Genomic DNA, 22912 nt, shown 5'->3' with positions numbered 1-22912 from the left:
TTGACACTCCTCCAGTTGAAGCAGAACAGCCCAAACTACCAGGCCAAGTCCACCATACTGGTAAGCCATATGCAAGGTGAAAGGAAGTAAAAACTGGTCTGGGATTGCCTAAGGTCCCTTCAGGACGCCTTACCTGGCAGTTTGGGACAGATTGTTTCCATGAGGAGCAGGGTTGTTACTGATTTGCATAGGGTGGGCCTTTGTCTTGAGTGGCATGGTGCTTGAAAAACAATGGACTGGAGTGCAGCTCTAGCAATTGCCAGTGGCTGATATTAATTCAAACACTCCATTCATTACCTTGTTGTTGCCGATTCCATCCTTGCATTGAAATCAAAATCTACCTTCCCGCAGCCAAACTCCCACTTGGATGGAAGCATGCTAACATTCTTCCCTTATTGAAGAAATCCTCAGCAGAACCTCAGAATCTTGTTAACTACAGACTTCATGCAAAAGTGCTAGAAACATTATCAATGTACAACATTCTGGCTACTTAGAAATGCACAACCTTTTCATCCCTACCAATCTGGCTTCAGGAGAGCCACAGTACAGATGCAGCTTTATTAGCTGCAACTGGTGACATATGCAGCATCCAACCCTGTTTCTCTTGCCATTCTGCTCACATGCATGCAGGACCTAGGTATTTGCTTAGATGCTTTGAAGTGGTTCAGATTTTGTGTGTCCAAAACACCCCAGTCTTACTCCCTCTGCATTACTGAGACTCCATCATCTATCACATTTTCCGACGCAACAATCAGACATTCTTTTCTCCCCCTTGCCCATACCCTTCCAGTTTCATGTTACTGGTAGCCTTGTTCCATAGCTCCTGCTGTTGTAAGCCCTGCCTGGGTGTCCCCAATGCATGTGATATCAAAGATGATCCCATAATGCACTCTTCACATCTGGGTTCAAGTCATCCTCGTTTCACACTTCATTGTGATTGCCTGCTGGCACTTATTCCTCATAAAACATTTTTAACCATTCAATACCAAAATCATCTTGCTTCAAACATTTTAAACGATTTTAAAACATTCCTCCATTTTCAAGTTCAAATAATTTCGTAAGGCATTAATTTATTTTCATAATACGGTCTTGCTTTCTGTGCCACTGCCCCAATTCAATTCACAGAGCCCTTCTTCAGGGAGAAAAAAATATTTTGCCCCAGATTGTGATGATGTTGTGTTGCCACAGCAGTGGCAGTTTTCTCTCCTCATCTGGGAGCCCCACAAATGGTCCCCAATCTCGTCTTGCAGGGACTGTTGGAAGTGGATAATGGTTTCACTTTGTGGCTGTGCTGCAGGCAGCAAGAGACACTCCTCTGGTTTGATCCACTGCTGTGCCTACGTACTTGGCCTCCCTTCTCCGAGTTCGTTATGTTGGCTCCTACAGCCACCCAAAGTCTTTGTCATATTTCCCAGGAAGACTTGGGGCTTAGGTGTTGAGCAACTGTTTCCAATCATTTGAGTGTTTATATCTTGCAATTTAACTCATGGTAGAGAAAAAAGGATCATGCATACTTTCTGTTTGCCACTAAAATAGAAAAAGCATGTTCAATCAAATAGGTTTTGGAGCTACTCATGTTGTAAATGCATAACTGGACTTTTCTTGCCACATAAATTGGTCCACCCTGCCGCATAATTTTGTCCTTTCCTGCCACATAATTCCAGTGACCCTGCATATAACTAAAGCACTTCCATTTAGCAAAAAATGTAAATGTTGCCATTTAGCATCCTAATTTAAATCTGTCATGCTAATTCCAATAGAATACCACTTTCACCACCCCACCATCAGTTGCTTGCTGGCTAACACATTTCTCCAAAAAAAGACATAAGACAGCAACAGATGAGTAATGAGAGAAATAAACTAGAAGGGTCACCCAAACATATCAAGAGTGTTCATAGTTTAATACGGATGTTAAGTTGGCCTGAATCATGGTTATAACTGCAATAAGGAGGGATTAGTTAAACATACACAATCACGATGCAAACCCAATAAAAATCTTTATCAGAAATACAATTAGACTAATGCTCAAAACTGCCCCTGGAGAGCACCACAACTCACCCATATATATTCACCATGCCACATAAATCCACTACACAGATACTCTGTACCCCACAATTCCACAGTGCACAATTCCACGAGTAACAATACAAACCAGAAATTTCACACCACATACACCCCCTACACTCAGAAACAAAACAGTTGGGTAAAATACATTGTCATAGCTCTACCTCTTGCAAATGTGAGACCCATTGCATTTCAATTGCTTGTTCTAAGTTAGCAGACACCTATTTTATTTTTTCTAGTTTCTCTTATACAGAGATAGATTGTTTTTCACATTATGTTCCGCCTGTGTTACTCCGTTCCCCCACATGCATGTTCTAATTTGGTTAGTTGTAGAGATAACTCATGTCCAGCCCCGATTCTTGGCCTTATTTAATTTGATTTGTCAAATGTCAACAGTCTGATTTGAGATGTTTGTTGCTCCAATTATAACTTTAAAGATATGTACTATTCTTTTTGAATGCTTAATGGTGTTGATGCTAAGCAGATTAAACTTTTTTTGCCATTTTGGGCAATCAGTGGTGTTATATCTTTACAATTTCATTCTGTACACAGTTTATGTGGCTTTAGCTTTGTGGATGTAAAATAAAGCCTTGAAACTCGACTGAGTTGAGTTTTCCTTCTGTGGCCACACTGGTCACGGTGTTTAAATTTATTGGGATAAGTTTGAAAGTTTGTCTAAGGTTAACCACTTGTTACTGGGTTAAAACACATTAATACCTTTCTCACCCCCGTCATTACAACATGAGTATATAATACTAGCATGGATGAACACTGTACCCTTGGTGATTCAGAACTTGTCTTTTAGTAAGGACCGAGACGAGGAACATGAATGAGGAAGTAATGCTCGGATTACTTACTAGTAATCTTCATTACTTGACTGGTAGCTTTCCTCATCCCTCTCATTATAACATGAGCATATAATATTAAAGTAGGTGAACACTGTACCCCTGATCACTCACAGCTTGTGTTGTGAGGAATGAGACAAGGACTATGGATGAGGGGGATATGCAAGGATTACTTACTAGCAATTTTCATTACTGGTAAACTTCCTCACCTCTGTCCTTACAACATGAGTATGTAATAGCATGGCTCAACAGTTTACCCTTGGTGACTCGTGGTCCCATGGGGCCATCTGAATAACCACCTTAAGGTGGCTATGGAAGAGCGTGACATAGGGATCACACTCAGGAGTCTCACATTAGCACCTGCACTCCATGCACACAAAAGGCCAGATTAGCATCAGTTGTGGTACAACTAGTGCTATGGGTGGCCCCACAGGGGCATCTGAAGAACCACCTCAAGGTGGCTATGGAAGAGTATGACGTAGTGATCACACCCAGGACTATCACATCAGCACCTGAACTCCCTACACATAAAAGGCCAGAATAGCACCAGTTGTATTACAACCAGTGCTATGGGTGGCGCAGCAGGGACATCTGAAGCTCCACCTCTAGCTGCCTATGGACGAGTGTGACGTAGGGATCCCACCCAGGACACTCACATCAGCAACTGCACTCCATGCACACAAAAGGCAGGATTAGCACCAGCTGTGTTACAACCAGTGTGACGGGTGGTCCAATGAGACATCTGAATAATCACCTCAAGGTGACTACAGAAGAGAGTGACCTAGGGATCCACCAAGGACTCACATCAGCACCTGCACTCCATGCAGACAAAAGGCCAGATTAGCACAAGTTGTGTTACAACCAGTGCAACTGCTGGTCCCACAGGGTCATCTGAAGCACAGAGTATGAGTAGGGATCCCACCCAGGAGACTCACATCAGCACCTGCACTCCATGCACACAAAAAGCCATATTAGCATCAGTTGTGTTACAACTAGTGAGCAGAAGCACTGCGTCAAGGTACTGCCCCCGCTACTGTCCCTTCACACCATTCATACAGGGCCCTACAACACCCCCTCCCTGTGAGATCCTCATAGCTCTTGGCAAGCCATTCCCTTGGACACCATTGTAGGGTAAGGAAAGACAAATCCTTCACCAACGAAGCGTGTTAGATGATTTCAGTGTAAGGTTTAATCAGGGATCCACGGCAGGCAGAGAAGCGACTGAAACGGATGAAAGTCAGCCTCCAACTGCCCCACAACAGAATACAGAACCTTAACGTAGGAGTTCTATTAAAGGAACGGAATGGAACTAACAGAGTTAAATACTAACAAAAGGTAAAAGAGAAAAGAGGCAGTAAGCACAGGCAAATGCAAACAATACATGAATACAAATAATAATAAATACCAATGCTACATCATCTTCCTCCTTCACAATGCAAAAGAAAAAACATATTAACAATGGAAAGTAAACAGCAGCTAAACAAAGGTACATACAAATAATACCTAAACAGAGGCAAATGCAAACAATACATGAATACAAATAATAATAAATATACTAATATAAGCAATAATCACTGTATTTAGACGGAAGTTTAACAATTCTATGGCAGCGTGTATGTAGAGGTTCTACAGCTGGACCAACCGACGAGGATAAATCAGGAACATCCAGTCCTTCCTGATGACGGGAAACAAAAACTTGATCCTTGGAATTACTTTGCATGGGATTCGTCCTGTCTTCTTTGTTGATAGGTCTGTCTATAAATATGTCGCTAGAAGTAGCCTCCTCCTCACGTCCAGAATAGACTTGTTTAAAAATGTCAGCTTTTTAAGGAGAAATAGGGATAATAGAGTTTTTATTCCACCACCCCTTCCCCTCTAAAAGTACAGCAGCTTTAGAAACTCTTAAAACCTTTACAGGTAAAGAATATTTGGAAATTCCTTTGGGCACTTTGCAAGGTTTTTTAATCAGGACATAATCATTCACATTAACTAATATCTCACACACGTTTCTACGAGAATCATAATTACGTTTTTGAATACGTTGTTTCTCAGAGACTCTCTTTTTCAACTCATTAATATCAACCTTCACCTCCTTGTGAGGGATGGTCATCCATGATGGTGTTAATTTAGATCTAGATTCCCTCCCTCTAAGTAATACAAACGGTGAGAGACCTGTGGTGGAATGTGGTGTATTAAGATATGCCCACAGTTTTTCATTCAAAGATTCTTTAACATTACAGTTGATGGCGATGGCTGTTTGAATCCCCTCTTTAAGAATGCGATTAGCTCTCTCCACCAATCCATTAGAGGAAGGACTGTATAAAGCTACGCATGAATGCTTTATGTTGTGTTTAACTAAGAAACCTTCTATTTTACTAGAAATGAATTGCACCCCATTGCCAGTGACAATGTTAGATGGTGGACCTTCTAAATAAAACATAGATGACAGAAATGCAATAACAGATTCTGTGTCAGTATATTCTACAAAGTCATAATATATCCATTTGGAAAAATAATCGATGGCAACAATCATGTATCTCATGTTCCTAGGTAAAGCGTTAAAAGGACCAGAAAAATCGACTGCAGTACTCTCCCAAGCACCATTGGGAAACGGGATACTATGCAAGGGTTTAGTCCGGCATTTCCAGTGCTTGCCAGACACCACACAAGAGGTGCACTGATCAACAAAATCCGACACTTGTTTGTCAATACATGGCCACCAGTATTTTTCTTTTAACCTTCTGCAAGTGGCTGAAATGCCTAAATGCCCCTCATGAGCAGCCTTTACAAGCAATGGTCTTAAATCATAGGGAGGAATGCACAGAGAGCCTCTCATGCACACCCCGTTCTCATATGACAATTCAGCAGCCAATTGACAATAGGTGTTGAGTTCCCCACAAAGTTTCTGATGTTTGGCCCAACCATGAGTAATATGAAATTTCACTTTAGACAAAATTGAATCTCTAGTCATCGCAGAATTCCAATCATGTTCAGAAAAAAGACCATCAGAGGATGAAGCTACCTCCAATACGCCAATGACACATTCAGTGTCCTCATACTCAGTATCAAACAAAGGTAAAGGCAACCTAGACAGGCAATCCGCCCTCACATTTTTCCCACCAGGAATGTATTTTACATCCAGATTGAACTCTTGCAACTTGGACAACAGTCTTACTAACCTTGAAGAGGCTTTACCTAGCCCATTCCCTCCCATTAGGAAAACAAGTGGCTTGTGATCAGTGTAGAGGGTACAAGCCATACCCCAAATGTAAGTCTTGAACTTATGTACAGCCCAGACACAAGCCAGAGCCTCTCTCTCAATGGTGCTGTAATTGACTTCAGTATCTGAGAGAGATCTAGATGCAAATGCAATAATGTGTTCACGACCCTCCACCCACTGGCCAAAAACTGCCCCTACGCCCTTCATCCACAGCTATAAAGGATTTGGCGGACGATATAAATGGCTTTAATGCCGGAGCAGATAGTACAAGTTTCTTCACAGAATTAAAGACTTCCATAACTTCTTCACTCCATTCAAACGTGCTACCTTTTTTTAAGAGGTTTCTAAGGGGTTGCACTAACATAGCATAACCATGTACAAATCTTGAGTAATATTCGCAAAGGCCCAAAAATGAGCGAAGCTCATCTTTATTTGATGGAGAAGGTGCATTTAAAATGGCATCTAGGTTCCCCTGTTTAGGCTTAATACCATCAGCAGAAATTGAATGGCCTAAATATTCTACATCCTGGACCAAAAATTTACATTTGTCCTTTTTAATAGTAATCCCATGGTCTCTGAGTATAGTCAACACTTTGTCTAACATAATAGTATGTTCCTCTATGTTCTTGGTGTGTATTAGAATGTCGTCCTGAAAGGCACATACATTATTAAAATCACTAAATAAAGAATCCATTAATTTCTGGAAAACACTCGCTGCAGAGGCTAAACCAAAAGGAAGTCTGAGATACTTATAAGCTCCAAAAGGAGTCACAAAAGTAGTGAGTTCCTGAGAGTCTACACTAAGAGCAATCTGATGATATGCTGAATGCAAGTCAATAGTGGAGAAAAATTTAGAGGTCCCCAAACTAGCAATCATCTCTTGTATACGAGGTAGAGGATGACAATCTACAATTATGTTTTTGTTTAATGATCTTAAGTCCACACATAGCCTTAAGTCCCCATTTTTTTTTTTAGTGATAACAATGGGCGAAACCCACTCCGGGAATCCGTAGGGGTAATTATGCCATCTTTGACTAGTTTCTCTAAAAGATCTTTGAGTTGCCCTCTGACAGAGATAGGGACAGGTCTTGCTTTATGAGCTACAGAAATGGCTCCATGCTTAAGCCTAATGCAATGTTCGAAACCTTTTACTACCCCGATCACGTCAGCAAATACTTCAGGGTATTTCATAGTAAAAGATTCCGAAATATTGGTAATGGGCAGGCTAATTTCTGATACTTCTAAAGGCATTTCCCCTAAGACTATAGGATTGTCAAATCCAGGACGTAAAGTTATTCCTAATTTAGCAAGATCTTTCCACCCTACGATATTTCTACCATCCACAGCTACATAAATCTTAGTCACTGTGCTCCTACCCAAGATAAATAATGTAGATGAAAAATATCCTAGAAGATTAATGTCATGGTTCCCAAACGCCTTGGGACTAATATCTGCCTCAATTAGTGTTTTATTTAAGAGCCAATGTCTGCGGTAAGTGGTTTCTGCAATGATGGTGATGGGTGAACCAGAATCAGCCATAGCATAAATTTCAATAGAATCAATAACAACCTGACAAATGGCCCCCTTAATACTTCTAACCGTAGTAACATCCACAGTTAGTACAACATTAGATAAAATATTTGTACAGTCATTTACACCACCATCCTCCACCTGGTCACATTTAGCATATACATTACTGACTTTAACTCTGGCATTATAGTTAACAGGTTTGTAATTACGGTTATGTTGCCTACAAACAACCTGAAAGTGGCCAATTTTCTGACATCTCAAGCATTTCTTTCCCAATGCTGGACACGACTGATTGTTGCTTAAATGATTGTGTGACCCACAACGGAAACATATTGGTACATTCTTACAAAATGTTGTAGTTCTCTCCTTTATATAATTAATATCAGAATCTGCTGTCATTTGGTTAACCATTATGCCTTCAACATGTCCAGAAACTAATTTGGAAGTAACAATGGATCTCTCAATGGCTTTAGCTATGTCTAATGTCTCCTCTAATGTGGGATTACGACAAGCTAACAACCGTTCCTGAATTTTTTTTGAAGAACAATGAAACACAAACTGGTCTCTAATGTGTATGTCTACTTAATTGCCAAAATCACATCTGGCAGCTAGCACACGTAAGTTAGCCACATACTCGTCCACTGTCTCATCTACAGATTGCTTGTACATTGCAAAATTGAATCTCTCCAAAAGTACATTGTGTTCATCCGAGAACTGCTTCCCAATCCTTTCTTTCGCCTCAATGTAAGTGTTCCATGTTGTATTATCACCACCACTTTCATCAGGTGGAGAGATCATGGGTAGGTTGTCAAAAACCCGTTGACCAGCCACACCAAGGTGATTAAAAAGTAGAGCTAATTTCCTTGAGGGAGAAAAGTCGTTGGCATCAATTGCCACTAAGTAATTCTCGAAAATTCTAATCCATTCTCTCCACTTAATGTCCGGTTTGCCACTCTTGGTTAAAAATGGTGGAGGTTGTACTACCAAATTATTGGATGCCATGAAGAGACAGCAGAATAATGCAGATAATATGCTTGTACTGTTGTGACAATGCCTTATTTATTTTAAATTTGCTTGAGTTCAGATTATATTGTTAAGATATGGGATAGTATATCAAATAAATTGCACTTCCAATCTTCCGGCCTCCTAAAATCAAATATACACGTGGTGTACGTAATTCGGCAAATCAAACTTCCTAGAAATGTACTGACGCGTCCGTATAAGCGGGACGCTTTTCCTTCAAAAATCCTCGCTAGGTGTAGGCACGTCAGTATCCTAGGAGACCACCACAATGCCACGACGTCAGCAGGGTGAACGCGCTAGTATCCTGGGAAACAGCGCGCAACGGCACGACGTCAAAAAATGCTGAAGACAGGTGCTGCGCGAGCACGGCCGTTGAAGCTCGTGACAAAAGGCGCGTTTAAAATGCACACAAGTAAGTCTTAATAATGCGCATAAAAAAACCGCAAAACGCACACGTTACCAATCACCAAGGTAGAGGGTGAAGTCTATGCCGGTCGGTGAATCCCTGGACAGGCACCAACTCCGTTGTGGAACTGCTCCGCAAATTATCTTGAATGTTGGGTTTTCTCCACCCCACTCCTGGTACCAAAATATGTAGGGTAACGAAAGACAAATCCTTCACCAACGAAGCGTGTTAGATGATTTCAGTGTAAGGTTTAATCAGGGATCCACGGCAGGCAGAGAAGCGACTGAAACGGATGAAAGTCAGCCTCCAACTGCCCCACAACAGAATACAGAACCTTAACGTAGGTGTTCTATTAAAGGAACGGAATGGAACTAACAGAGTTAAATACTAACAAAAGGTAAAAGAGAAAAGAGGCAGTAAGCACAGGCAAATGCAAACAATACATGAATACAAATAATAATAAATACCAATGCTACAACCATGCCCCCCACCCACCACCCCTAAAAGCCCTAATTTACACCATTCATAACCCAAGCAGTCAGGTGTATGCTGGGAAGCCCCCTCCAGGACCCCCAGCATATTTCAGCAGATCAGGTCACAAGCTGGAGCCATGAGGAAGGGGCAAAAGAGAGACAGGGCAGTGGCGGCAAAGGTGAGCCCCTACCTGCCCCTCCCCAGGCAGGAACAGGATTGACCGTAAGCATGAGCACGTCCCTGCACTCAGAACCCTAAACCAAAGCCCCTCTGCAGCCTCCATCCCTCACTGCCCATCACTGGATGTATCACAGCCCCCCTTCTGAATATATAGGCATGGAGGAGTGACATCACAGAGGGAGGATGGGTCAGGATATGCAGCCCTGGGGGAGTGACAACACAGAGGGAGGAGGGTTAGGATATGCAGTCCTCTGGGAGTGACATCACAGAGTAAGGATAGGACAGGCTATGCAGGCCTGGGGGAGTGGCACCTCAGAGGAAGGAGGGGGACAGGACATACAGGCCTGGAGGAGGGACATCACAGAGGATGGAGGGGGACAGGAAAGACAGTCCTGGAGGACTGACATCACAGAGGAAGGAAGGGTCAGGAAATGCAGGCCTGGGCGAGTGACATCACAGAGGGAGGAGGGGCAAGGATATACAGGCCTGGAGGAGTGACATCAAAGAGGAAGGATATGACAGGATATGCAGACCTGAGGAAGTGACATCACAGAGGAAGGAGGGGACAGGATATAGAGGCCTGGAGGAGTGACATCACAGAGGAAAGAAGGGTCAGGATATGCAGGTCTGGGGGAGTGATATCTCAGAGGCAGGAGGGGCCAGGATAGGCAGGCATGGGGGATTGACATCACAGATGGAGGAGGGATCAGGATATGCAGGTCTGGATGAGTGACATCACGGAGGAAAGAGGGACAGGATATGCAAGTCTGGGGGAGTAAAATCACAGAGGAAGGAGGGGGTCAGGAAATGCAGACCTGGAGGAGTGACACCACAGAGGGCCTATGTCTTGGGGCAAGGTGGGGTCAAAGAATAGCCCAGATGGGGTGCATGTCGTAGAGGAGGTGTGGTTGTCAGAGGAAAGGCAATGCTGTGGAGTGTACGCTATAAGGAGGGATTGTCAGGGAGGGAGATACAAAATTGTAGTGGGGCATCAGAGGAGAGGACAAAGCAACTATTGTACACAAAGGTGCAGTAAAGAGGGATGTGGTGTGTCAGATGAGCAGTATATCAACAAATAGAGAGCATCAGAAGAGGGTGCCCAGGGAGTTCAGGCATGTACAAATGGAGTCTCCAGACAGACTGGCAGGGAGTGTCAGGAGAGGGGCAGGGAGTGTCAGGAGAGGGGCAGGGAGTGTCAGGAGAGGGGCAGGGAGTGTCAGAAGAGAAGTGGAGAGTGTCAGGAGAGGGGCAGGGAGTGTCAGAAGAGAGGCAAGGAGTGTTAGGGAAATGGCAATGAGTGTAAGGGGTGGACTAGACAGTGTCAGGAGAGCGTCAGGGAGTGTCGGGAGAGGGACAGGGAGTGCCAGGAGCAGGGCAGGGACTATCAGGAGAGTAGCAGGGAGTGTCTGGAGTGGGGCATAGAGTGTCAGGAGAGGGCAGGGAGTGACAGGAGATGGGCAGAGATTGTCAGGAGCGGGGCATAGAGTGTCAGGAGAGGGCAGGGAGTGACAGGAGATGGGCAGAGATTGTCAGGAGCGAGGCAGTGAGTCTCAGGAGAAAGGCATTAAGTGTAAGGAATGACTAGAGTGTCATGAGAGGGTCTGGGAGTGCCAGGAGAGAGTCAGGGAGTGTCTGGAGAGGGACAGGGATTGTCACTAGAGGAGTAGGGAGAGCCAGGAGAGGGGCGAAAGTGCCGGGAGATGGGCAGAGAGTGTCAGGGAAGGGTGCAGGGAGTGTCAGAAGAGAGGCAGGGAGTGTCAGGAAGGGCAGGGAGTGTCAGGAGAGAGGCAGGGAGTATTAGGGAAAGGGCAGGGAGTGTCAGGAGTGGACTAGAGAGTGTCAGGAGAGGGTCAGGGAGTGTCAGGATTGGGGCAGAGAGTGTCAGTAGAGGGCAATGAGTGCCAGGAAAGAGGCAGAGAATGTCAGTAGCGAGGCAGTGATTCTCAGGAGAAGGGCAGTAAGTGTCAAGAACAACTAGAAAGTGTCATGAGAGGGGCTGGGAATGCCAGCAGTGAGTCAGGGGGTATCTGGAGAGGGACAGGGATTGTCACTAGAGGAGTAGGGAGTGTCACTACAGGAGCACGGAGTGTCAGTAGAAGGGTAGGGAGAGCCAGGAGAGGGGCAGAGCGTGCCAGGAGAGGGGCAGAGCGTGCCAGGAGAGGGGCAGAGTGTGTCGGGTGAGGGTGCAGGGAGTGTCAGGAGAGGTGCAGGGAGTGTCACCAGAAGCAGTGTCAGAAGGCAGGTTGTGTCAAGAGAGGAGTGGGGAGTGTCAGGAGATGACTAGTGAGTGTCAGTAGAGGGGCAGGGAGTGTCAGGAGGGAGGCAGGGAGTGTCAGGAGAGAGGCAGGGAGTGTCAGGAGAGAGGCGGGCAGTGCCAGGAGAGGGCCAGGGAATGCGATGAGAGGGGCAGGGAGTGTCAGGAGAGGGTTAGGGAGTGCCAGGAGATGACTAGCGAATGTCAGAGAGGCAAGGAGTGGCAGGGAGGGGCAGGAAGTGTCAGGAGAGAGGAAGGAGTGTCAGTAAAGGGGCAGGGAGTGCCAGGAGAGGGACAGTGTGTTAGGAGAGGGGCAGGGAGTGCCAGGAGCAGGGCAGGGAGTGTCAGGAGTGAGGCAGTGAGTCTCAGAAGAAGGGCAGGAAGTGTCAGGAACGACTAGAGTGTTTTGAGAGGGGCTGGGAGTGCCAGGAGAGAGTCAGTGTGTCTGGAGAGGGACAGGGATTGTTACTAGAGGAGTAGGGAGTGTCACTACAGGAGCACAGAGTGTCAGGAGAAGGGTAGGGAGTTCCATGAGAGGGGTTAAGAGTGCCAGGAAAGGGGCATAGAGTGTCAGGTAGCGGGTGCAGGGAGTGTCAGGAGAGGCACAGTGGGTGTCACCGGAAATATAGTGTCAGAAGGGCAGGTTGTGTCAAGAGAGGAGCAGGAAGTGTCAGGAGAGGACTAAGCAGTATTAGGAGAGGGTCAGGGAGAGTTGGGAGAGCGGCTGAGAGTTTCAGGAGACAGGCAGGGATTGGTAGGAGGCAGGCAGGGAGTGTCAGTAGAGGGGCGGGAGTGTCACGAGAAGGGCAGAGAGTGCCAGGAGATGACTAGTGAGTATCAGGAGAGAGGCAGGGAGTGTCAGTAGAGGGGCAGGGAGTGTCAGGATAGGGGCAGGGAGTGCCAGGAGAGGGGGCAGGGAATGCGATGAGAGGGGCAGGGAGTCACTATAGGAGCAGGTAGTGTCAGAAGAGCAGGGAATGTCAGGAGAGAGGAAGGAAGTGTCAGGAGAGGGGCAGGGAGTGCCACTACAGAAGCAGAGAGTGTCAGAAGAGCTGGGAGTGTCAGATGAGGGCCATGGAGTGTCACTACAGGAGCTGGGAGTGTCAGGAGAGAGGCACAGAGTGGCAGGAGAGGACTATGGAGCTTTGAGAGAGCGTCAGAGTGTCAGGAAAGGGGCAGGGAGTGTCACCAGAAGCAGAGTGTCAGAAGGGCTGGTTGTGTCAAGAGAGGAGCGGGGAGTGTCAGGAGAGGACTAAGAAGTATCAGGAGAGGGTCAGAGAGTGTCACTACAGGAGCAGGGAGTGTTTTCGAACGGCTGGGAGTGCCATGAGAGGGTCAGGGAGTGTTGGGAGAGCGGCTGAGAGGCAGGAGACAGGCAGGGATTGGTTGGAGACAGGCAGAGTATGTCAGAGGGGCAGGGAGTGTCAGGAGAAGGGCGGAGAGCCAGGAGATGAATAGTGAGTGTCAGGAGAGAGGGAGAGAGTGTCAGGAGAAGGGCAAGGAGTATCAGGAGAGAGGCAGGGAGTGTCAGAAGAGCTGAGAGTGTCAGAAGAGCTGGGGGTGTCAGGAGAGAGGAAGGAGTGTCAGGAGAGGACTAGGGAGTGTTGAGAGAACGTCAGAGAGTGTCAGGAGAGGGGCAGGGAGTGTCACCAGAAGCAGAGTGTCAGAAGGGCATGTGGTGTCAAGAGAGGAGCAGGGAGTGTCAGGAGAGGACTAAGAAGTATCAGGAGAGAGTCAGGGAGTGTCACTACAGGAGCAGGGAGTGTCAGAATGGCTGGGAGTGCCAGGAGACGGGCAGAGAGTGTCAGGAGACAGGCAGGGATTGTCAGGAGAGAGGCCTGGAGTGTCAGGAGAGGGGCGTAGGTGTCAGAAGAAGGCCAGAGAGTGCCAGGAGGTGACTAGTGAGTGTCAGGAGACAGGCAGGAATTGTCAGGAGAGAGGCCTGGAGTGTCAGGAGAGGGGCGGAGGTGTCAGAAGAAGGCCAGAGAGTGCCAGGAGGTGACTAGTGAGTGTCAGGAGAGAGGCAGGGAGTGTCAGTAGAGGGGCAGGGAGTGTCGGGAGGGAGGCAGGAAGTGTCAGAACGGCTGGGAGTGCCAGGAGAGGGTCAGGGAGTGTTGGGAGAGCGGCTGAGAGTCAGGAGACAGGCAGGGAGTGCCATGAGAAGGGCAGGGAGTGCCATGAGAAGGGCAGGGAGTGCCATGAGAAGGACAGAGAGGGCCAGGAGATGACTAGAGAGTGTCAGGAGAGAGGCAGAGAGTATCAGTAGAGGGGCAGGGAGTGTCGGTAGAGGGACAGGGAGTGCCATGGGAGGGCCAGGGAGCGCCATGAGAGGGCCAGGGAGCGCCATGAGAGGGCCAGGGAGTGCCATGAGAGGGCCAGGGAATGCGATGAGAGGGCCAGGGAGTGCCAGGAGAGGGGCAGAGAGTGCCAGGAGAGGGGCAGAGTGTGTCAGGTGAGGGTGCAGGGAGTGTCAGGAGAGGTGCAGGGAGTGTCACCAGAAGCAGTGTCAGAAGGCAGGTTGTGTCAAGAGAGGAGCGGGGAGTGTCAGGAGAGGACTAAGAAGTATCAGGAGAGGGTCAGGGAGTGTCACTACAGGAGCAGGGAGTGTCAGAACAGCTGGGAGTGCCAGGAGAGGGGCAGGGAGTATCAGGAGACAGGCAGGGAGTGTCAGGAGAGAGGCCTGTAGTGTCAGGAGAGGGGTGGGAGTGTCAGAAGAAGGGCAGAGAGTGCCAGGAGATGACGAGTGAGTGTCAGTAGAGGGGCGGGGAGTGTCAGGAGGGAGGCAGGGAGTGTCAGGAGAGAGGCAGGGAGTGTCAGGAGAGAGGTAGGCAGTGCCAGGAGAAGGCCAGGGAATGTGATGAGAGGGGTAGGGAGTGTCAGGAGAGGGGTAGGGAGTGCCAGGAGATGACTAGCGAATGTCAGAGAGGCAAGGAGTGGCAGGGAGGGGCAGGAAGTGTCAGGAGAGAGGAAGGAGTGTCAGTAAAGGGGCAGGGAGTGCCAGGAGAGGGACAGTGTGTTAGGAGAGAGGCATGGAGCAGGGCAGGGAGTGTTTGGAGTGGAGCATAGAGTGCCAGGAGAGGGGCAGAGAGTGTCAGGAGTGAGGTAGTGAGTCTCAGAAGAAGGGCAGGAAGTGTCAGGAACGACTAGAGAGTGTTTTGAGAGGGGCTGGGAGTGCCAGGAGAGAGTCAGTGTGTCTGGAGAGGGACAGGGATTGTTACTAGAGGAGTAGGGAGTGTCACTACAGGAGCACGGAGTGTCAGGAGAAGGGTAGGGAGTTCCATGAGAGGGGTTAAGAGTGCCAGGAAAGGGGCAGAGAGTGTCAGGTTGAGGGTGCAGGGAGTGTCAGGAGAGGCACAGTGAGTGTCACCGGAAATATAGTGTCAGAAGGGCAGGTTGTGTCAAGAGAGGAGCAGGAAGTGTCAGGAGAGGACTAAGCAGTATTAGGAGAGGGTCAGGGAGTGTCAGAAGGGCTGGGAATGCCAGGAGTGGGGCAGGGAGTGTTGGGAGAGCGGCTGAGAGTTTCAGGAGACAGGCAGGGATTGGTAGGAGACAGGCAGGGAGTGTCAGTAGAGGGGCGGGAGTGTCACGAGAAGGGCAGAGAGTGCCAGGAGATGACTAGTGAGTATCAGGAGAGAGGCAGGGAGTGTCAGAGGGGCAGGGAGTGCCAGGAGAGGGGGCAGGGAATGCGATGAGAGGGGCAGGGAGTCACTATAGGAGCAGGTAGTGTCAGAAGAGCAGGGAATGTCAGGAGAGAGGCAGGAAGTGTCAGGAGAGGGGCAGGGAGTGCCACTACAGAAGCAGAGAGTGTCAGAAGAGCTGGGAGTGTCAGGTGAGGGTCATGGAGTGTCACTACAGGAGCTGAGAGTGTCAGGAGAGAGGCACAGAGTGTCAGGAGAGGACTATGGAACTTTGAGAGAGCGTCAGAGTGTCAGGAGAGGGGCAGGGAGTTTCACCAGAAGCAGAGTGTCAGAAGGGCTGGTTGTGTCAAGAGAGGAGCGGGGAGTGTCAGGAGAGGACTAAGAAGTATCAGGAGTGGGTCAGGGAGTGTCACTACAGGAGCAGGGAGTGTTTTCGAACGGCTGGGAGTGCCATGAGAGGGGCAGGAAGTGTTGGGAGAGCGGCTGAGAGGCAGGAGACAGGAAGGGAGTGCCATGAGAAGGGCAGGGAGTGCCATGAGAAGGGCAGGGAGTGCCAGGAGAAGGGCAGAGAATGCCAGGAGATGACTAGAGAGTGTCAGGAGAGAGGCAGGGAGTATCAGTAGAGGGCCAGGGAGCGCCATGAGAGGGCCAGGGAGCGCCATGAGAGGGCCAGGGAGCGCCATGAGAGGGCCAGGGAGTGCCATGAGAGGGCCAGGGAATGCGATGAGAGGGGCAGGGAGTGTCAAGAGAGGGGTAGGGAGTGCCAGGAGATGACTAGCGAATGTCAGAGAGGCAGGGAGTGGCAGAGAGGGACAGGGAGTGTCACGAGAGGGGAAGGACTGTCCGGAGAGAGGCAGGGAGGTTCAGGAGAGGACTATGGAGTGTTGAGAAAGGGTCAGAGAGTGTCAGCAGAGGGGGAGGGAGTGTCACTACAGCAGCAGGGAATGTCAGGAGAGCTCGGAGTGTCAGGAGAGGGGCAGGGAATGTCAGGAGAGGGGCAGAGAGTGCCAAGAGAGGGGGAAGATAGTGCCAGGAGATGACTAGTGAGTGTCAGGAGAGAGGGAGGGAGTGTCAGGAGAAGGGCAAGGAGTGTCAGAAGAGCTGAGAGCTGGGGGTGTCAGGAGAGGGGCAGTGAGTGTCAGGAGAGGACTATGGTGTGCTGAGAGAGCGCCAGAGAGTGTCAGAAGAGGGGCAGGGAGTGTCAGAAGAGGGTTGGGAGTGCCAGCAGAGGTACATAGAGTGTCTGGAGAGGAGCGGGAATGTCAGGAGAGGGACAGGGAGTGCCATGAGAGGGGCAGGGAGTGTCACTACAGGAGCAGGAAGTGTTAGAAGAGCTGGGAGTCTCAGGAGAGGGGCAGGGATGTTAGGAGAGAGGCAGGGAGTGTCAGCAGAGGGGCATGGAGTGCCAGGAGAGAGTCAAGGAGTGTCACTACAGGAGCAGGGAGTGTCAGGAGAGAGGCAGGGAATGTCAGGAGAGGGGCAGGGAGTGTCACTACAGGAGCAGGGAGTGTCAGAAGAGCTGGGGGTGTCTGGAGAGGGGCAGGGAATGTCAGGAGAGAGGCAGTGAGTGTCAGCAGAGGGCTGGGGTACCTGAAAGCAGTGAGGCAACAAAAGAGATTTGAATATTAGAGGGCAGGATGAATCAGGGATGGGGAGGCAGAGGAGCGAGTTCTTTTTTAACAAGCATTTGCAATGCAAAGGGTCTTGTGTTTGTTTGAGGTAAAGTTATGAGCGTTGAGATTCCTAACTGGACTTTTCTTTCCACACAAACTGAAAATAAAAAGTAAGACATTTGAAATAAGCAAGATGATTCAAAGTGCCACTGTGAGCACGAAGAGAGAGACAAAAGGAAAAAGAAGTTCGCTCGAAGTCAAAGTTATCAGCCAAAGTGCAATAATACATGTAACAGGATCAAGGGCCAAGGCGGGAACAAAACTGCCCCAAGGAGGGACAAAGGTAAAGCAGTTACCAACGAAAACAAAGGGTTTTTGAAGGGCAAGTCCATGAAGGAGTGATAGTGATGGGCGTGAGGGGGGGCATGGTTAAAAGCCCAGATACATATCAGCACGTCGGAAACGCAGCACTTGCGCACTACAATGCTCAACCTATAAAGGAGAGACAAAGAGGCATGACTGACCACTAGCCAGCAAGGATTTTTAAATGACACTGAAACAAACAAATGAAATGGCTTTAAGCCCACAGAAAAAGTATGCTGAAGTATTCAAGAGGTCGCACACTTATGCTCAACCTAAAAAGAAGGCCCTTCAGAACACATCTTTGCACCATAATGCATTCAGAAGTTTATTTTTCATTGCGTTCTTCGCCCCCGGTCCTATTTCTCTCCCAGGCTTTTTCTCCCTTGTTTCCTGGCACTTTTCCTCAAGAAATTACCTCTTGTATATTTCATTCAAAGATTTGAAAACATTTACACACTGTATATGAGCAACAAGAATCCCATGGCGTACCCAACTAAATATAAAATACTGGTCTTCAATCTCAGTCGGCTTCCACTCCTCACTGTTTCCTGGAGGTTTTTGGCTTTCAGTGTTTTCCTCCTTGGGGCCTTTATCTGGAAAGCACAGGATTACTGGTGTGAAGTTTTGGTAACAGCAAAATATTGCCCTTCCCTCTGACAGATGAAGACAAGAAAGCCAAGCCTGACTGACCAGCACAGAGATGTTTTTTTAATTATAAACCTAAATTAATATTTAAAATAAAGTATTGCAAATGGAAGATAAAGGAATATTTTAAAATCATATAAAGTTTGAAGCAAGGTAATTTTGGTATGGAACGGCTAAAATGGATTATGAAGAAAGTGCCCAGTGTCACTCACAATGTAGTTCAAAAAGTGGTTGACATTAACCTGTGTGTAGAGAGTCAATAATGGAATATAGCACAACTTCAAAGGCCATTTGAACCAACCTATTTACGCTCACAAACATCAGTAAATTGACCCATAAACAGAATAAACGAGGAATGTCAAACACAAGCTTTATACACAAAAATATTAAACATAGTGCCAGGAATCAGACCATTCACTCTTGCAGTCGCCATGTCTGCAAAGTCAGAGGAGTGGAATCCACATCATTCATCAGAAAATGACATCCTCCGAGTTCACACTCCATTGTCTACTATGGCAAATTGTATGGTTTTTAAACAATGTTTACTGACGGCTGCAGGATGCATCATATTTGTGACCAGGTATTGGTAGTGGTAAGAAACGTTTTATGGGGGGGAGAATGGGATTCACTTTGATGATGTGCATCAAAATTCTCATTTTCACAACATATGATAGGCATGATGTGACATTAATTGTTATCCCCCTTCCAGCTAATCTTAATTTTGTTTGGTAGTTAAACTTCTTCCAAGAAGGGGTAATCTCTGGTGGCTGCAATTTGCTTCTAGGATTTCCACTCCTGTGCCAGTGATACAAGACATACTACTAAACACTAATTCACCAATCCTTCTAGTAATCATTTCCATCCCATTTACAACTAAAGGTACTCCAGAAAGCCTGGACAAAGGGATAGGTCCGTTGTGAAGAATGTATACTCGTCACCATACTTCATATTAACCATGCTTCATACTAACTATATTTCAGAGGGAGCAGCTGAGAGATTTGGCACTTTATGATTAGCAGTTGAAAGATGGATTTTCCATTAATTTAGGGATTAGGTGAATTAACATAACTAATTGTTTTTGCAGATTTAGGAGGCTATGCTTAGGGATTTTTGTGAATCGTATAAAGATTCTAAATCTATTCAAATGTAAGATGGCAATCTACAAAAAATATGTTCACAACTTTCAAAAATACCTTTGTGAATAGGTCCATAAAGAACAGTACTATTAATTATTTTATCAGCCTGGTTAATGTTGAGTCAACACATGTTCCTTTGCCATTTATTGTCATAGTAATTGACACTTAGGAAACCCCGAGTCGTGACACTAACATCACTCACATCACTTTAGATCCATGAAGATACAATGGTTGTTGTGTCTCATGAGGAAACAGTACTACTTGTGTCTGACACCGTAAGTGTTTTAAAACATTGCAAGTACCTGGAGACTGGCCTCAGGGTCTTTCATTACTGTGCGTGTGACACATGTTTTCAGTAATAGGACGTACACGGAAGTAGAATTATGATTTGCATACAGAAGACTTAAAGTGAAAACATATGACAATTAGGCACCACACAGGAAATATAATTTGTTGAAGATGTCTCGCTAGTGGGTTTTTTCATGACACGGGTTATCTTCCTTTTTTACCTCACTTCAGGGTCTAAAATATATGTGACATTCTGCCAATCCAAATCCACCCTCTTTGGCTCCTGCAAAGAGAACTAACTGGACTCAAGCTTCAGTAGACAGGATATTCCAATCCTTTTCTTGAAGCCTCATAAGCAAGAGGAATGCAGGCAGTCTGCTTCGCCTGCAGCAAATTTATCTGGATGCCATGACTGTTCGATAATATTCTAGGCCATCTCATCTGAAAATGTTGAATTTGTATTTGAGCTAGCTCAAAGATATGCATATGAGGAACAAAACTGTATATGACTTCAATTTCTCGTGTGTTTGATATATATTTTGTTAAAAAAGTATTCCTCCCAATCTCTTCTTTCATGTTCCTAAAATGAGAAAAACAATGTGAGATGCTTCACCACGCAACATGATAATTGTTTTTTTGTTCTTATTAGTGCTTCGGATGAGGATAAAAGAGGTGAAGATTGAGAATGGGGATCGCAAACTAATTGCTGCACAGAAGAAGAAGAAAGTTCTGAAAGCAGGGAAACTGAAGAGGAAGGAATTTCGGAGGCTTGTGCTGTACATCAAGAATGCTGCAGGATGCCCATGCCCTCAACTGGACAACCTGAATGGCAGCTTCCTTATTATGGGACGTAAAGTTGATGGGCGGCTTCTGCTCACGGCCATCTATAAATGGGACAAGAAGAGCAAAGAGATGAAGTATGCAGTGAACTTCATGTTCTCATACCCATGCTCGGACACAATGTCCCACGGCACTGGAGGACACTTGGGATCTTTTCGCTAAGCACATTTTTCTACATAAAACTATGTCTTCCTCTCCAAGCCCTAGCATGACCAAATGTGCTTCCTGTCTGAATATTAGTACGTACCAGCACAACATAGCATATATGAGCTACATAACGCCTAAATGCTGTTCCTTCTGTTATACTCACTGCCATGAAAATATAGAGGCTCTTCAAAGGCCTGCTGGACAAAATAAGGCAGCTTGAGGTCCAATAGTGCCATGATAAATGTTGTTTTCATAGCAATGACTATCAAATGTATGCAAGAACAAAGGCAATGACGCTGAAGACCTGCCACTAGTTCACTTATTTTTGGTAAAAGGCGATTTTTTTACGTATGCAAAGTGGCAGGTAAATAAAGGATCAATTTTCATCTGGGTTTACTGAAACGTAACAGGTTTGCAAAAAATAAATAATAATAACCTCCTTGATCGTGCACTCTAACTGCAGAAAAGATTTAATTTGTGGAATGTTGGATATAGGTTCAATTTGCTCCAAAGAAATCTGACAACAGTGGAACAATGTCTGGTTTCAAGGGAGATGTTTCATATGTCAGAACCAGTACAACCCAGGTAAAACGTCGACAATAAAACCATGCAACTATTTAAATATCTGATACAGTGACAAACTATACAAAACCAAACAGCAAATCACTAAATTAAAGTGAAAAGCTCTTGTGAAAAATTATTTGTCATTAAAGTTTGTGTCTCACAAATTGATATATTCCGTATCAAACGTGTAACAAGTAAAAAGAAAATGGGATAGCCTCGTTTTTTATGGCTAGAGATAGGTGAAAAGTCCTACTCTAGTCATTGAAAATAGTCTTCAAAAAATGACCTTTTATTTTCGTTTGGAGACTATAAGGGGGGAGGTAAGTGCAAAAATGCCTTTTTTTGGGAGGGAGGGAAAGTGTGAAAATAGGAATGAAATGCACAGGATTGTGGTACAGAATGATCAGTTTCAAAACACGCCATTAGAAATCTAAGCACGAGGCTTAAATTAGGAAAATATTGATTGGAGATCATGTTAATGCTATACCATAAAGGACGAGATGTAATTTTGTGCTGCGCACCAGTTCTTTTGATTCTGAAGCACAGAATTCAATTTTTGACTTATAAATGTCCCTCCAAATGATCTTACCCAAACGGTGTTGTCTGCGTGAGTCTATGGAGCTGGACCCTTCGGAGCAGTTACAAGCTGTATCGAAATATTTATGCGTTTTAAAGTGTTTTGAGAATATTCATGCTCTTGGCAAAATATGCTCATAAATGTTACGGCAGTGAGCACAATCATAGTTTTGTCATGTCGCCGAAAGTTGATTGTTGCAAACTGTTTTCCTCATGGCCATTAGTACCCACACTCAGTGCCCAGACAGAGATTCGTATATCAAAACCAGGCCCAATCTTCGTTGTGCCAGAGATCCAATTTATCATTCGAGACCATGCCCTCTCATGTCTCCAACAATTCATAATAAAAAGCTCCAACTGGCTTGAAATCTTGCCCTTTTACAAGGGTGCCAGCCTCTTTAGTCCCACATTAAGAAAATGCTATGCTTGCCCTTTCTAACGTTTTAGCCCAGCAACTTGAAATATCACGGTCTTCCTCAAATCCAGGTCTATGCTTGCTTCTCAGCCTGATATCCCTATCACTATTTCACATAAACTTTCCTGTAAGCTGCCAGTTGTGTACAGGCCACACTTTAATGTCCCTAACCACATGAAGACTGCGTCAGGATCCCAGCATCTAGGCTCAGTTCTGTGAGTCTTCCCTCCAGTCTGGATCATGTGCAGAGCACCATTCATGCAATGGTTCCTGAGCTTATTTATTTCCTTTTGGGTGGAAGCAGCATCGTGTGCTTGCACACTTCTCAGTCCCAATGCAAAGAGCTGTGAATTATTCACTCGGAGGAAAATGTGAAAAACCTAGACATGTTAGCTGAAGATAAAGTGAGTGTAGAGAAGGATAAACATGAGAAAGGGAGTGTGTCCAATTATCATATTTACTCAATTTTTACTGGTTGAATCAACTTTCAGTCTTGCATAATTAGGGACATATTGAACATACAAAGGCAGACATGATGCGGTAGGAAAGGACTAGTAAATGCTTCATTCTAGAATTAGCATTTTAAATATCTGTGTCAGTCTATGGAGTTTGGTTTCTAATGCTTAAGGCCCTACTAGGCAGTTTTAGAGACACTTCATAGGTGAGAGATTCCTTCTAGGTAGAATGCAGT

General features: G+C 46.1%; 1 protein-coding gene across 1 annotated transcript in view; it reads left to right on the top strand.

Moving 5' to 3' along the window:
* Positions 1 to 21052, top strand: part of SFRP5 (secreted frizzled related protein 5) — a 135803-nt gene extending 114751 nt beyond the window's left edge. Inside the window, exon 3 of the mRNA XM_069239637.1 lies at positions 20329 to 21052. Coding sequence (XP_069095738.1) covers positions 20329 to 20681 — 353 coding nt within the window. The 3' untranslated portion in view covers positions 20682 to 21052. The remainder of the gene's footprint in view (positions 1 to 20328) is intronic.
* The last annotated feature ends 1860 nt before the right edge of the window (positions 21053 to 22912 follow it).

The sequence above is a fragment of the Pleurodeles waltl genome, chromosome 6 (assembly GCF_031143425.1).
Source record: "Pleurodeles waltl isolate 20211129_DDA chromosome 6, aPleWal1.hap1.20221129, whole genome shotgun sequence".
NCBI lineage: Eukaryota > Metazoa > Chordata > Amphibia > Caudata > Salamandridae > Pleurodeles > Pleurodeles waltl.
The sequence above is the reverse complement of the archived record's forward strand: the minus strand, read 5'-3'. Positions and strand labels throughout refer to the sequence as shown.